The following is a 17,634-nucleotide window of genomic DNA, read 5'->3' as shown; positions in this document are numbered from 1 at the left end:
ACGACGCCACCGAGGCCGGTTCCGTGAAAAGTAGGTCACAATGACCTAATAATAGTACGCGACAAACCGCCATCCCAAGTTGTTCCTACGTGTGAGGTTTGATGGTCCTGTATGCATATGTATGCAAGATATGGTCCAGACAAGAAAAGTTAACAGATGGACGGACTGATGGACAACACTGTACCAACGTACATGGGCATATAAAAATCACCACAAAGATGGATACCGGATCAGAACTTTCACATCTGGTTAGTTACTATTTTGTGTAGCACTTTAAAACAGGACTGTATGCCATCATGTAAGATATTGCTGATCCACCTCATCACAGATTAGGGTACATCTGAGACACACAACTTGGGTCTCACTACACAGATCACTTCCGGGTGAGAGTTCATTCATCACGGTCCACTATAGTTCTTAATTGTGACATATGTTGTGGTTTACATATTCACTTCTAGGAATTGGGGAAGAATTAAAACAATATGTATGTTTAATGGTAAGCCTTCTGGCTGTATTTTGCCCATGTTATTTTGTAATATTGTGCAATGACCTTTTGAGACATGGGTGTATAGCGCAAGAGACAGCCGGAGTGAATCGATTAATGAACCACCTGTTCGGACCGGTACTACAGCCAGATGTGGTCATATAGCAAAAAACTGAGATGGAAATGTTCTCAATTTTGGAGTGAAAATAAATGCTTGCATAATATATGTTCGCAATGGTGTATGTTGTTAGTGCCAATGAGAACCCATTCTATTGGCAATCTTCATTTGAAGTTGGGCAATATAACATGGGTTTCAATGGCAGATGACATCCTGTGTAGTGAGACCTTATTGATGTGTTCATATATTGGTCCCATTCTGGTTCAAGGTATTAATGTATCTCTACAGGATATTGTTAATCCATCTCATCACTGATTTGGGTACATCCGAGACACACAACTTATTAACGTGTTCATATACCAGTCACAAACTGGCTTTAGTTCTTAACATGTTCGTGTAAGCCATTGTCGATCCATCTCGTCATTGGTTTGGGTACATCCGAGAGACACAACTTATTAATGAGGTCATATATCAGTACTATACTAGCTGTAGTTATTGTGTTTATGTAGGCTATTGTTGATCCTTCCTGCCACTGATTGGATACATCTGAGAGACACAACTTATTAATGTGTTCATAATTCGTTCCTATCCTGGTTGAAGTTATTAATGTGTTTATGTAGGATATTGTTGATCCATCACATTACTGATTTGGATACATCCGAGAGACACAATTTATTAACGTATTCATATATCGATCCCAAACTGGCTGTAGTTGAGGAGAAACCCTGCAAAATGAAGAACTTTAATTATTCTACTATTTTGAGGTAAATTAAAGTTATGAAATAATTTATGTTATTCATGAAATACGAAAGTTATTGACAAACACTATCCATCAAACCACCCCTACTCCTCCCAAAAGAAAAATATTCAACTATAATATTCAAACAAGAACTCTGCAGAATTAAATGTCTTGCCTACCATATCTGTATTTGAATGAATGAATGTTTAATGACACAACAGCATTGAGTTCACTGACAGCTGCATCCATAGGTGTTCATCTCAGTGCATGTTAAAAAAAATTAAAAAAATTGGAGAAAAAATATATTTAGATTATTAAATTAAATGTATTTAGATAAGCATGAACAGGTGCAACTAAAACCAAGTTTCAATGATGTAGATCCTATGGTGTGTAAAATATTGGGAGGTAAATACAAAACTTTAAAGTTGAGTTAACTGCAAAAGTTAACACTGTCACCATTGTCAAAAACGTAATACCTATATTTTGCCTTTTTACTTCATAAAGGTGAGACAAAGAGGGTTCTTTTTGAACAGTTCACCAAATATTTGTTTTTTGTCCTGATACAAATAAGAAATGAATCAGAATCTGAACCTAAAATATACTTATCATATATAACCATATCATTTCCATATATTATAATGTTACTATCCAACAGTACATATTTCAAGATGTATTTACTCTATGTAAGTCCTGATAACAGTATATATATATATATATATATATTCAAATAACTTTTTTTTAGCAACTGAAGATAAAACGGGTTAAAACATTTGGGCTGGTAAGCTATCGATGAAAATTAATCAATAAATGTATACAAAAATGCTACTCTCAGATTTTAAATTATGTAAATGTAGTTTCAAGCAACAAACTGCCAACTGATTATCAAGAATAGTCATGTGGTGAACGATTTGACTTACTTTTTAAAAAATCCCATTTCAGGAACAGCATCTTTATATGCTTGTAACATCAGATTGAGATCATGTCTAGACCACGAATACTGGACACACGGTTCAATTAACTAAAATGTGAAAACATTAAATACTATAAATTATATTTAAGATATACCATGTATGGACATAAATCACACATCCTTTGTTATATTTGACAGTCAATGCATGAAAAAAAAATATTGGGGCATTTTGTATAATTAGTTATTTTTGTAGTTATTTTTAAAGTAAATTTTAGGTTAAGTTTTACATTTTCGAGTTCATTTTAGGCCTCATTTTGAACTCAGACTCAGCGAGATGCTATTTCATATTGTACTACCTAAAGTAACTAATGATATATCCATTTTCAATGCATATTTTAAGTGGGCACAAAGCTTGTTATGATGCCTTGAAATGTCATGATTAAACTGGTAAAATTAATTGTAAGAACACTGTTGTTTCAAACAGGGTTTTCTTATGTTTGGACTTCTCAAGAATATGGCAATATTCAGTTATTTATGTCCAACTTTATACAGAGATATAAAGACATTCATTTTCAACAATGGCATGATAAAATTAACTCTTCTCATTTTTAAAGCATAGTCTTCTTATAAATCTCTTTTAGAAACAGAAAAGTATATATTATATTTGTCACAATGTCACAGAATGAACTGTTACACAAATTAAATATATTATTTTTTAATTAAAAACTACATAAGGAATGTACCTTTTCATAAAGATCCAAAAATATATCCCTTGACTCTTTGCTGTGATTCAATCCATTTGCAATATTTAATATTGTCTTCGAGAAGTTCTGTAAGATTAAAATGATTTACATCAACAACATTACAGAATACACATTTAAATAACAATTATCTAATATCACAGAAATATACTGCATAAATGTATCTGTTAGATGTTCATGATTTTTGTTTAAAAAGAATTAAAACATTACAAAAGAAATTAAGTTTCATATTAGTTTAAATTAAAATCCAGTAATGATAAAGCAATATTCATAATTTCACTAACATTTGTCTTCTACATCAGTGTAAAATATATAAACAAACATTAAAACCTTACTTTAAAACTGGTATCCAGATCATGAAATGTCTTATCAACTATTTTAGTGTTCAACATCTTCAAAACAATGCTGAAAGACAAAAATACAAGTTATATTTTGATACCTGCAGTTAATCTGCATTAAACACATTATGTTTAAAATGGAAAAGTTTATAAATTAAATAAGTGCAGGATATTATTAACCTGCAATCATTATAACTTACAGGCAAACATATTAAATCTATTTAGGAAAAGCAATAAAGATGGTACAACAATGTTGTCATTCCCATATATTCGCAATCCACTTTAAAATAACTGATTATGATACGTAATAACAATTTTACTTTTTAATATCCTATATTTATGAACAGCTTGTATAAAATGGACAGTTAATTAAAATGCCTGAATTGAAGAAAAAGGAATATTTGTTTACCAACATTTGAAAACTATAGCTGTTTGCTTTCTATCATATGGTTATTGTGAGATTTTGTCTAGGCAGTGAGCGAGAAAGCCCACTGTAACCACATACATTAGTCCCTGCCCTACTAAAAGTGTTAAAGAGACCTTTTATGTTCATCCAGATATTCCTTGTCCATTAGCACCTTTAATTCTCTCAACTGTAAAAGGAAGTCACGATCTAAATCCACATCCATATCTTCGTGTGATTTGCATTCTGTCCAAATGAAAGAATTCCTCAAAACAATTATATAGTTTTTAATATTATATATCTGCATAGACATGTGATGAGGACAATACGACTCTAAAGAAAGGAGAGAAAAAACATAAAACGATTGCTTGTGTCACAAATTATTAACAGATTCAGATGTAAATGGTATCAAATAAATGTCCAAATCTTGTGACTTTTTTTTTTTAAAGCAAAAAAAATCAAGCATTCTGATAGTACTGCTAAAGAAAGACATGTCCCCTACCGGGCTCAAACAATTTCCATATCTCTTAAATTCAAGGAAAATAACTGTGAAAATGGGTAAATTGCCATCAAAGGTAAACTTGATCAGTAAATCAGTATCTTTAGGCAGTGCAAGAAAAAAAAAGTCTGGAAAATAAATATTTGTATCTCCTAAATTCAAGGGCCATAACTCTGTCAAAAATCACCAAAGTTAAATTTGATCTGTAACAGCTCATGATAAAGTTATATAAACTATCAGCTCAATATAAAGGCATTGTGAAAAAAATATCGGAAAACTGTGTGGGACAGACAGACGCACAGAGACGAAACCTATAGTCCCCCCCAGTTGGAGCGGCAGGGGACTAATAAGATAAATACTGTCAAATGAAAACCAGTCACTGATGGCCCTGCTTATAATCCTTGCACTGTAAATACCTCAATCAATTAATAACAATGGGTATATATAGTCAGATTATTAATTCTCTTCCATCCATGTACAACCCACTGAAAAAGCATAAGATGGAAACAAACCAAATTCTTAAACAATGGCATCTTTTAAATTAAATTGCCTTATATATCCATCCTTAATCAATTACTCTATCTACCAAAGTGCAGTACTTAATTTATTTACCTACAGAACTGTAAGACCAGTTGGTAATCATGAGGTTAGCACAGAAGGCAAAGTCTTTGAAACTCAAGTAACTGAGTTTTTTCTTCCGGGTCTCAAATCTGTTGTTGGTGATGAAAACAATAGCAGCATAATCCCTGAAATGTTGGACAAATATGACCTGAGAATAGGTATTCTTAAAATTACAGTTAACTAATAAAAACCAAGAAAAAACAATGACATAACACATTTCAAGCACAAAAATTACAATTGAATAAAAAAGATCCTTAACATTGAACATATTCAGAGAATTCTCCTGACCAAAACACATAATGAAGATCAGACTTCCAGACTTCAAAACAAATCTAACCCAAACCATACTGTCTGAGAAATTTGATTTACACACCTGGCCAGTTCCTCTGACAACAAATAATGTGTTCGAATATTCTCCACCAAAGAACCTTTAAGCTCCTCAACAGTCTTGAAAACTCGCTTAATGTTGTCAAACTACAAAGAAAAATGCCAAACAACTAACTCAAATTTATTTAATGACCTTGACGTTCATTGGTAATAAGGTCTGCATTTCAAACACTTACCACTTGAAGGCAATCAATGATATTATAAGCAAAGACACATAATAAACAAATCAGAGAAATTTTAAGCAGTCATTAAAGTTTCTAATGGAAATTAAATCAAGAAATTCATCTATTACATGAATTGTGGTAATTATACAATCATGTTTTCATACATGGATGCAAAATCAAATATAATTACACATAAACTTGAACAATACTTAACATGACATTTTGTTGACTTGATTGTAAATTAAAAATAGATGCATATATATCTTACAGGAAAGAAATCTTTATTTAATGACACCCAAATCAGTGACAGTTATGTCAGGCCTCACACGAGGTCAAAATCATAGAGCGAAGTCACTTCTCTCTCAAACTTTAGAGAAGGCGAAGATTTTTAACAGGAGGGAGACTTGATTTTTAATCTTAAAAAATAAAATATGCAAAAAAGTACCGGTAGTTATATTAACCCAATACAATCAAACCTGTCTTAAACGGCCACATAAGAGACGTTAAAACCGACTGCTTAAGACAAGTGGAAACTTTTACAGTCTGTAATTTTTTTTTTTTCCACCCAGAAATACTGTAACTGTAAAACACTAATTTAACTGTTTTAATTACTAGCCCATGCAGAGTAGTAGATTAATCTTCCGATGCCAAGCTTAGATTACTCAGAAGCAATTAAATGCGTTCCAATCACAATTTCTTAATTGATACACAGTGGAGATGCCAGACTGAATGGGTACTAGTATCTGTAAAGGTGTAAAAATTGCTTATTTGCTGCACCATGTCGCTGTTGTTTAAAATAAAACATTTATAGAATTTACAGTGGTTGCTTAAAATGGGCATATAAATGAGTTGTGATCCAGTTTAGGTTGCTGCTGGGTGCGTTAGACAGGTGGCCGCTTATTATGAATGCATTTACATTAAAAATATTTTGGTAGGGAAAAGTGGTCACTTACAGCAGGAGATCGCCAATTACAGGTGGCTGCTATGACAGGTTTGCCTGTATTATTTTATAATTTCGACATCTTTGTTTGAATATTGAATTTATTAATTACAAAAAAGTCTGCATGAAACTAATTAATCATTCTCCAGATATTTATTTGTTGGTCTGTGCTCCAAACAAACATTTTCATTTTCCAATGTATTTTCAGGTGCAGCATGACCCAAACTCCCTAAAAGATTTGCTCGCCATAGTCTAGATTCCCACCCTTGTACAATTTCCAGCACACACCCCTGACAATAGAATTAGAGTTATACGCTTCAACAGTCAGTAGCACATGAAGGCCTCCTTTTAGTGCCAAACACGGGTGTCGTCTGAGCTAGACCGCCTATCTGTGAGCCTGTCGCATGATTTTGTGACTGCCAGTGTCGCTTCGGACTCTCAGACACTTAAGCATCACCTATGAATAGCTGTTCCTCAAGTTCTTCACAATTCATCCGTCATCGTGTACAATGCAAGTGGTCACTACTTTTAAAAGGTGACACTAATTTCGCTTTATGCTGACTGGCATGGCAAAGTTAAGCTGGTCAAAGCGAAATTTTGACTCACTTCATTTACTTGCATGAGCTCTGAGTTATGTGCTTAACATGTCTTTGTGACAATTGGGTCTACAGAGAGAGAAGAAACTTGGTAACAACACAATGATATTTTTGCTATTAGAAGCTATAGTTTTATATATATACTTTCATGTAGGACATTACATTAAAAAGATAATTTAGGAGTAACTTTGCAATGGTACTAGTTTTTATGCACCAAGAAAACTAGTCCCTTATTAAAGCATTTTTGTTTACCTGTCTTCTACAACTTCTTAATGGAATTCCAGTTTTGTCACTGACATCATCAAGATCCTTCCTATGTCTGGATGTTAGCTTCTTGCCTAGCATTTCCCTAATTACAGGGGCATCAAACTGATAATACCTGTAATAAATCATCAATATTGCACAAAGTAATTATCCCACAAATTATATTTGCTTAAAAAGATTTACATTCATTATAATTTTTAAATTTGACATTTTTTGCTAGTCATGTACTAATAATAATTTAAAAATTGATCAGTTTGGCTCTATCGATATGATGATCATTTATAAAAATCCATAATCGATGTGTGGGAAAATATTAACCGTAATTGTTCCGCAAGTTTAGACAACGGGACTGATGTAAATATGTTGGGGTTAGTTTTTTTGTTCATGTGTACATAAACAAAAAAGATATTAAACAGTTATTTAAAGGTAAAGTTATCATGTTCTTGAGTCTATTCTGGTGAACCAGGGCTTCTAAAATTTAAAGAAAATCCACTAGCCATGGGATCAGTGATTTTAAAGATTTACTAGCCATGATTAAAAATTCACTAGCCGTACTTTAAGTAAATACAATTTTACCAGTAGGTATAATCAGATATGTTACCTAAAGAGGGAGATAGAGCTTAAAAACACTTACATTGGGGGTGGGGCAGGATATTCATATTTACAAAATATGACAACTTTTCTTTTCACTAGCCAGTGGGCACGGAGATATGAGTTATTTAATAGCCCAATATTGAATAGCAACAGCCATGGGAGTGGGGCTACCATAATCTAGAAGCCCTGAGTGAACAAAACAATATGCTTATAATTCAAATCCTTCTTATGTACATATAATTCTAACTGAATGTGTAATCGAAAGATAATCGGTTGGTGCAAACTGATTATAACTGATGAAAACAATGCCAGCCAATTGCTACTATTACTTTCTGCTCGTTATAACAACATAAGTTTGTGTGACAACTTGATTTAAATTTGTTTCCATGCATTCTATCAATCAACTGGTACATCAAAGGCCATGGTATGTGCTATCCTGTCTATGGGATGGACATATAAAAGATCCCTTGCTGCTAATCAAAAAGAGTAGCCCATGAAGTGGCGACAATGGAGTTCCTCCCTCAATATCTGTCTGGTCCGTAACCATATTTCCAACACCATATAACCATAAATAAAATGTGTTAAATAAACCATTTCCTTCTATGAATCAAGACTTGCCTTTCAATGATCATTTTCTGGGTGTCTGGATCTATCTGATAGATTTGTTGGTCCTGGACCTTTGTTGGGTTCTTCAGAAGCTTTTCAAGGTTTACAAACAGTCTAAAGTTGTCCACAGTGTCACTAACCAGGTCATCGATGGTTGCACTGAAAGTGTGGAGGATGCCCTGTTTCTGCAAGATACTGGCAGCTTCGTTTACTGTAAATTAAAATAGTATTAAATATAGTAAGGCACCTAAACTAAAGGTGCCTGTGTGTTTGTTAAAATAGAACATCTGTGTGTGTGTGTGTGTGTGTGTGTATATATATATATATATATATATATATATATATATATATATATATATGTATGTATATATGTATGTATATATGTATGTATATATGTATGTGTATACATACATACATACATACATACATACATACATACATACATACATACATATATATATATATATATATATATGTGTATGTGTATATATATATATATATATACAGTCAGACTTCGTTACAACGACCACGTTCGTCCCTAGGTCACTGTCGTTATATCAAAATTGTCGTTATATGGAATTTGCCATTATAAAAATGCGTTTCGTTTAACAACAGCACTAGAGCATATTGATTTATTAATCATCGGCTGAGAGGAATGCCGCTATTTTTTGTTTCTATTAGAGTCAAGGGATCTTTTATATCCACCATCCCAAAGACAGGCATTTGATATAAGTCATGGTGCATTGGCTGAAATGAGAAATAGCCCACCGACAGGGATCAATCACAGACCATTATTTTATTTATTTTTTATTATTATTATTATTATTATTATTTTTTTTTTTTTTTAAATGTTTATTGCCCCAGAAAAACAATAGATAATGTCATGGTTGGGGCCCCGAATCATTACCGTACATAGCAATTATACACAGAATATACCATGGAACAAGGAGAGAAAGGGAAGAAAGCTGAAATAAGTATTTCTTCCAAACCAGCAACATTGTAAAACAAACAATCATAGTCATTTTTTTATATAAAAACAAAGGCTGGCCGTTTAAATATTTTCCAAAAATCTTAACCAACATTCCCAGTTTTCGTCAAATTCTTTATGTAAACAATTCTTGTAATACATATATTTTTCTAACAATAGCTTATCTTCAATATATTGTTTGAAGCAAGTTTTATTGAGTGTGGTGTTCTGTAATTTTTGTTTTGTAAATATAATACTTTAGATTTATAATTAACCAATTTACGCAATTGTTTTCCTTATTTATATCACCAAATAAAATCATAGTTTTGTCAAACTGGAAGTGTTGACCTGTTTGTTGCAACCACTGTTCTATAAGATTCCAGAGTTCGACGACTTTGGGGCAAGCATGAAACAAGTGACCCGATGTTTCTGGCTGGCAGTGACAGAAATTGCAAAGATTTGAATCAATATATTTTATTTTATATAAGAAAGTATTCGTTGCTGTAATTCTATATAGGATTTGGTATTGGAACCATAACAGTGTTGGGTCTTTCAAAATTTTAAATGGCAGGCTATAATACTTCGCCCACTCTGAAAGGGAAAAAGCAAATCCTTCAGCAGAGTCAGACCATTATTATTATTAATCAAGGTGCATTCACTGTCATTCGTTGGTTAAAGACATCTACGATTGGTACCTACTTTGTTTACAAAATGTACTAAAACTAGTAGACTTGATTGTTCGAAGTTAATCCTTTAATTGAATGACTAAAGGCTTATTTTTAAAAGCAATACACATCTACAGATTTAGCCGACATCAGTCACTCGGACATCATGTGACACTGTCGGCTCGCAATGTCAAACGGCTGTGTGTACTGCCAACGTGCAACGGTATCTGTGATTACATGTATGTAATGTCGTTGTAAAGAGGCGTTTTCAGATGTCAGATGCACATTTGTTCACGATTTGCTCTGTCGGTGTCGGAAGGTGTGAATTCCAGTGTAATGAACAGAATAACATTGATGTACGTTTGTTCTTGACAATTTGTGGTCGGATGGTGTAAATGTTGTAGTAACGATATCTGGCTATATATATATATATATATATATATTGTGTGTGTGTGTGTGTGTGCACACTGAGTACCACTATGTTTCTGTACGTAATGAATTCAGGGCCCCAACCCTGACATTACAGACGTGCTCTGGGACAATAAATAAATTTTTTTTAAAAAAAGAAGAAAAAAAAAGAAGAAAAAGTAAGGCAATATTGAATTGTATATGTTAATCCTAAAAACAGAATGAAATATATCTGACAGAAACTCTGTAAGATTCTGTATATATCCAGTTAACACTCATAGTCAATAGTTTGGTGTAAATGATGTCTGATTATGTGGCATATGAATGCTGTTTAGTCTACAAAAGATCCAACACTGATGCAGAAATTAATATGATTTCACTAATCCACCAAATCAGTACCAGAAAAAAGTTAATAGTCCCCCAGAATTTCCACTATTCCATCACCCTACAAGGTAATATAATATTGCTATAACATAAGCTTCAACACGATCATTTATTAAAACTAAACATATTAATTGAAAACTTTATCAATTGAAATCAGCATAGGAAGAAGAAGTTTGTTTTGTTGAACAACACCACTAGAGCACATTGATTAATTAATCACCGGCTATTGGATGACAAACATTTGGTAATTCTGACTCATAGTCAACAGAGGAAATCCACTACATTTTCCTAATGCAGCAAGGGATCTTTTATATGCACTTTTCTACAGACAGGAAAGCACATACCACGGCCTTTGACCAGTTGTGGTGCACTGGTTGGAACGAGAAAAACCCCAATCAATTGAACGGATTAACGGAGGTGGTTCAATCCTGCAATGCATGCACCTCAGGCAAGCACTCAACTGGCTGAACTAAATCTCCCACCCCAAATCAGCATAGGAGGAATTTTTGTTCTTTTTTATATTAATACATCAGGGGCGATCAATCTTGCCACCCATCGTAAAGATTCTGAAACATATTTCAATTAACACTAACAAAGGAGAGTTTTTACTAAGCAGGCCCTGGATAGCCCAAGTAATCTGCCATCCAAGAGTTAGATGGGCATCTGGACAGTTATGATCTCTCTCTCAGCCAGAGATACCTCTATACTGAAAACACAGAAATGCTGTCTACCACTGGGTAGTCAAAGATTCCCACTCTCGTACAACAATAACCCTATGTTTGATGCTGAACAGCATTACATTGATAATTTTTGAGTTTGCCAGTAACAAATATTTTACATATTAACCACTAATACAAAAACTACACATAGAAACCTGACAGCTTCCACTTTCATAGCCCGAGTAAGAGAGCGAGACGAACATTTGGAAAAGGTCTACCAACTGTCCAAATGTCTTACCGTCAGAGTACTTGGGATACCCCTTTCAATAATGTTCTGGTTATGTAGGTGCTGACAGGTTTCTTTCTGTAGTGTGTATATTAGTGATTAATATGTGCTATCAGCGAACTCAAAAATGATCAACGTAATGGTATTTAACATCAAACATAGGGTCATTGTTGTGTTAGAGCGGGAATCTTCGCCTACCCGGTGGTAGGCAGCAATTCCGTGTTTTGGCCATTTCTGGTTGAGAGATCATAACCGTCCAATATCCATCTAGCTCTCGAACGGCAGAGTACTTGGGCTCTAGCTGGAGTGGGGGAGGCACAATATCTAGTCAAGGGGGTATTCTCTAGTGGTCTATAGGTGGTGGGAGCACTAGTTCATTAAAGATAAATGTCTCCGACACAATATTTATTATTGTGATGTTTATTGCTGTGCTATCCAATAGATGTCAAAATGTTAAAAAACGGACCATAGATGTTTACCAAGTTTACCATGGTGAACTAGGGGGAGCACCATTATCATCTAGTGGGGGAGTACAAGCCACATTTTTATCCGAATGCCAGACAACTCGGCCCGGAGGACAACTCGGCCCAGACAACTCGGCCCACGTCGAGACAGCTCGGCCCAGAGTTCTGATACAACCCGGCCCACCGCGAGACAATTCGGCCCGGAGTCAAGAGACAACTCGGCACATGGACAATCTTGTCTATTGTTGAACAATATTGTTGAACAAGTGTTGTTTTTTAAATTAAAGTATTCTCACAGAAATAAAAGAATTTGTTTTTTGTTAAATTGATAAATTGCTGATCCATTTATCTTTGAAGATAGTTTCCGCTGTTCGAATAATTTGTTTTTGTTCTACAGTCGGTGACCTAAACATTGGAGATGATCCCAGAAAAAACATGCAAAAGTTATTTATCGTTGTAACAACACTGACTTTTATCTTTTGTTGGATGTTTTATTTCTATGTTCTTTTGGTGATTGGTGTTTTATTTCTTTATTATAACTATTTATGTATATGTGTCATGGGCGTACATAGGATTTTGAAAAGGGGGGGTACAAAATAGATTGCAGAGATATTGGGCATATATTTCTATGTTGAGTAAATATAATAATGTCAGATATCAATGTCAGATATATTAAATTATAAAAAAACTATTTCAGGGGAGGTTCGGTCGAACCCATCTAAACCCCCCCCCCCCATGTGTGTTCTGTTGTTTTTTTTGCGTACATATGTGCATATGTATTTAATGTAATAAATGTGGGAATTTAGCAAATGATGTCTTTTGCGTTATTTCTATAGTACAATACTTCTAGAAACCCATCCGACACTACGATATGCGCCTACGACATAGGCCCTACACAATTGTCATTCTTAATGGTGACCATATTAGCGGTATCTATCAGTATAATGCATTATTACTATAGTACAATACTTCGACACTACGACATGGCCAACTATCACACTTAACAGGCATATAATGTGTCACAGCGTTCCCCGTCTATCAAATAACTCAGCCACAGGGCCGAGTTGTCTCGGACAACTCGGCCCCGTGGCCGAGATGTCTGGGCCGAGTTGTCCCCCGGTCCGAGTTGTCTGGTCCCCTTTTTATCCTTATTTATATTGACTCTGAGTAGGACAAACAAACAGAAGTACATTTCCGTCCTCGAGTAGCCCCCACCATCTCCGCCCCCTCCGTGTCTGATGCATCTGCCGTCAACTGATTTTGTCAAAGGATGTATTGGACTAAACCCCCTCCCCTCCCCCCGCCCCACTTCCCCACCTCACGCACGGTTCTTACGAGCCTATTAAGACGTGAACTAATATTTAAGCCAATCAAAATACAAAAGTCAGTGTCAACCTAAACATCCCTTTAGCCATAACTCGTACAGATCTGTGTCTATAATTGTGTGGTTTCCAACGAAAACATCAACTTCAGACATCTCAACACAACTGGAAACTGGCGCTACGAAGAATGATCATAGAAACAGTCGGAAATCTTCGGAAAATATCATTACTATCCGATGATATTCGGAAACCGCGTTGTACAAGCTGAACGTTGCTAAGTGTTATGTTGCTGTCAAAAACACAGTTTAGCAGAAGAAAAAAAAAGCCGGCTGTTATTACTGGGGAATCAAAATTCGAACGACTATAGTAATTCTTAAACTTTATTACTTGACGCTTCCATTTCGCTATTTCACTTATAACGTAATTGACTCTTAACAGCGCTGAGTCTTCTCTAAACAACGCGTCCCAGGAAGTTATATTCACTTCCGGGTTTAACGCATGCGTTGTTCTGCTAGTCAACATAAACCTGAAAGATGATTTCATATTTTTAGAAAATAGACGATTTTATGACAAATCGGCAAATTATGCATTGAATTAAATTGAATCTTTGTTCTTTGGTATTGAAGTCATCGCCAGGGTAATTATATAAATTAGCGATTTTGGCATACGTTTAGTGTTTTATTAGTTTTTACTTTCAACTTTGCCAAAGACTTTTGGTACTTCACTAAGAATCACTTGACACTTCATTTGGCTTGGATATGTCTCAATCTTCGGATGATTTCTATGATCAATGTACACGGGTCTCATGGTAAAGGTGTTGCTGTACTTGAAAAGAGTTCCACCCTTTTCTCCCTTTGGGTATTGAATTAGCATTATTAATGTTGAATTAGTCCGAGTACTCTGACTCTGAGCACATTAATTCATTAATCATCGGCTATTGGATGTCAAATATTTGGTAATTTTATCATAGTGTTAGAGAAGAAACCCACTACATTTTATCATTAGTAGCAAGTGATCTTTATAGGCCTATGCACTATCCTACAGACAGGATAGCACATACCACGGCCTTTGATATGCCAGAGTGGTACACATGCCAAGCAGGCATACAACTCGTAGATGAAATACCTTTTTGACTTTGAGAAAACATGAATGTAATATTGTTTCTGTGTGTGTGTGCGTGTGTGTGTACCACACTCTGTCGCTTTGGTGATTGTCCACAGCCCAGTGGTAAAGCGCTCAATGGATGCGTTGTCGGTCTTGGATCGATCCCCGTTAGTGGGTCCATTGCGCTATTTCTCGCTTAACCCAGTGCACCACGACTGGTATATCAAAGGCCGTGGTATGTGCTTGCTAGATCACTTGCTACTAATGATAAAATGTAGCGGATTTCCTCTCTAACACTGATAAAATTACCAAATATTTGACATCCAATAGCCGATGATTACTGAATCAATGTGCTCTAGTGGTGTCGTTACACAAAACAAACTTTTTTTTGTGATTGTCGGGCACTTGTCATTTTGAGACGGCCCCTGGAAGATGGAATAGCTGAGTGAGCGATCATGTGACGCAGCGTCACGATATAGGTCGGCGAACTTAGAATTCTGCTGTCCGGAGTTTGCCGAAGCTTAGCTGAATGTGGGTGCTGTCAGGTTTTTTTCTGTAGTGTGTGTATTAGTGATTAATATCTAAAAAATTTTTAATCAAGTAACTCGAAAATGGTCAATGTAAATGTATCTGACGTCAGACATAGGATTGTTGTGGTATTAGAGCGGAAATTGGTTGTCGGCAATTGCCAAAAAAATACATAGCTTGGTCTCTGACTGTAATGAGAGCGTGTTTATGTCCAAATGTCCGTCTAGCTCTTACAGTCAGAGTACTAGGGCTAATGTTGAATGAGCACTACAAATGATGTATCATGTAGGCTAGTGCTAAGCCTAAGGCCTGGATTAGAACTCCAAACCTTCAAGACTGTAAGCATTGTACCCGAGCATTTCAAGCACTCGGCCACGCAGTGGATGATCAAACAACACTGCCATTTTAATATTTATAACTCCCATAAGGAGGGGGGCGGGACGTAGCCTAGTGGTAAAGTGTGCAGTCGGTTTAGGATCAGTCCCCGTCGGTGGCCCCATTGGGATATTTCTTGTTCCAGCCAGTGCTCCACAACTGGTATAATAAAGGCCGTGGTATGTACTATCCTGTCTGTGGGATGGTGCATATATAAGATCCCTTGCTGCTTATTGAAAGAGTAGCCCATGAAGTGGCGACAGCGGGTTACCTCTATATATCTGTGTGGTTCTTAACCATATGTCTGATGCCATATATAACCATAATTAAAATGTTTTGAGTATGTCGTTAAATAAAACATTTCCTTCCTTCCCATAGGGGTATATTGTGCAGGCATAAACAGAACATTCTAAAACAAAATAATTCCAAATCTGGTCTTCTGTGTATTTCCTCCTAGAACACCAATGGGGGGGGGGGGGGGGGGGAGAGCTTGGTTACCATATTGTTGTGTGTTGGTCGACTTTGTGGAAAGACATACTCCTTATTTTGCCTACAATAAAAGTTTATATGAAATACAAGCTGACTCGTCTCTTAATTTAAACGAAGATGTTGTCAGTCTGACATTCACAGGTAGTTCCGGTTTTGCTGAACCAATCAAAGATTTAATATTATTATTTTAATAAAGATTTCAAGATTATGAAAAACAATAGAGATGTTTGTAAAGTGATCCCCTAATGTCGGATACATTTTTATTATTTCCATCTTTATTGAATGAATCGATCGCTGTGATAAAATATTATCGTTTTTGTAAAGGCGGTGTATATATTATTTGGCACCCAAGATAAATGATTTTAATGATAAACACTACCACTTCCGTTGTTTTTATAAGCGGTGATATCCCCCCAAAATGAAAAGTTTATAATATTTTATAAAGAATTGCTGAATAAACAGAATGACAGAAAGTAAAAATCATCAGTTAAACCCATTGTATCTGCAATTGACGACACAATATCAGATGATAGTTAGTGGAAACAAAAGACAGAATGGCCGTTCTGATCAAGTGACAAATGTGGAGCCAAATAAGTGTTGGGGGGGGGGGGGGAGGTTTCAATCGAAGAGTGCCGAATCCATAAAAAATTAAATGTTTTCATTGCTCAAATAAAATATAACTTTTATTGTGTGTATTAAACATACAAATGGATACAGATATGGAACACAATAGAGGTTGTTAAAAATACTTTTAAATTATGTTACGGTAACTGTCGTAAAGTTTTTCGTCAGTTGCTTTTTCGTACACACAACGTGTCTTGTTTCCTTTGATATCCAGTGTACAGACTGATCGTTGTTGTTTTTTATGTGTGGATAAAAACGTTCATTTGGAAATAGTGGAGATAGGTGCTGTAAAATATAGTAGGGTGCGGGAAAATAAAGAGGGGCGTAGAAAAATAAAGGAGGGCGGCAGAACGTGAAATGCAATAGGGGGGTGGGCCACCCTGCTTAAATGGAGCAGCGAGAACACTGACGAAATATGAATATTATGTTGGTTTTCTTGCAAGAACAAAATTATTTAAAATGTGTTGTATATATAACACTAACCCTAATAATATTATTCATAACATAAAATAACATAAACTGTATTTTTATAAACACATGTTTTATAAACCGGAGGAATTCTTGCCATGAAATGTGCAATCTCAGTCACTGACATGACAGCATATTTATTTATGGAGCAATTTTTTAACAAATAATAAAATATATATATATACCATGAACGTCCCAATTTGCATTTTGCTAAAGACAGAAACACAAATACAATATCTACAGAAATAATATATATTTTTAGTTACGGTAAATCAAATAAAAAATATTAAATTGGTTAACAAAAAAAATCAACACTGTTGACGTAAAATTAATCCATTCTATTAAACAAAAGTGTAACACCATCCAGTATACAGGAAAGTATTTTAGTTTCTAATTGCTTTCAGGCACATGCATTTGAAAAAACACCTTATTTGTGCATGCACAGTTCATTATTTAAAAAAATTAAA

The 17,634-nt window shown here is 35.0% G+C and overlaps 1 protein-coding gene across 1 annotated transcript; it reads right to left on the bottom strand.

Annotated features, from left to right (window-relative positions):
- Positions 1-716: 716 nt before the first annotated feature.
- On the bottom strand, positions 717-13,976 carry LOC121372343 (acidic fibroblast growth factor intracellular-binding protein-like). The gene is made up of 10 exons (XM_041498645.1): positions 13,653-13,976; positions 8,437-8,635; positions 7,213-7,339; positions 5,247-5,347; positions 4,865-4,998; positions 3,891-3,999; positions 3,348-3,417; positions 2,995-3,081; positions 2,259-2,359; positions 717-1,327 (listed from the first exon to the last, which is right to left on the bottom strand). The coding sequence occupies exons 1-10, from the start codon at positions 13,732-13,734 to the stop codon at positions 1,243-1,245; spliced, it is 1,095 nt and encodes a 364-aa protein (XP_041354579.1). The 5' UTR covers positions 13,735-13,976; the 3' UTR covers positions 717-1,242.
- Between the last annotated feature and the right edge of the window lie 3,658 nt (positions 13,977-17,634).

The sequence above is a fragment of the Gigantopelta aegis genome, chromosome 4, assembly GCF_016097555.1.
Source record: "Gigantopelta aegis isolate Gae_Host chromosome 4, Gae_host_genome, whole genome shotgun sequence".
NCBI classification, from domain to species: domain Eukaryota; kingdom Metazoa; phylum Mollusca; class Gastropoda; order Neomphalida; family Peltospiridae; genus Gigantopelta; species Gigantopelta aegis.
This window is presented reverse-complemented; position numbering and strand designations above follow the sequence as displayed.

Excerpts from the sequence above, each read along its gene's own strand:
- LOC121372343 (XM_041498645.1), bottom strand. The coding sequence starts at position 13,734 with ATGTCTGAAGTTGATGTTTTCGTTGGAAACCACACAATTATAGACACA. Across the intron at positions 8,636-13,652 it reads ATGGCTAAAGGGATGTTTAG|TAAACGAAGCTGCCAGTATC; the intron begins GTTGACACTGAC and ends TTTAATTTACAG. Across the intron at positions 7,340-8,436 it reads CAGAAAATGATCATTGAAAG|GTATTATCAGTTTGATGCCC; the intron begins GCAAGTCTTGAT and ends GATTTATTACAG.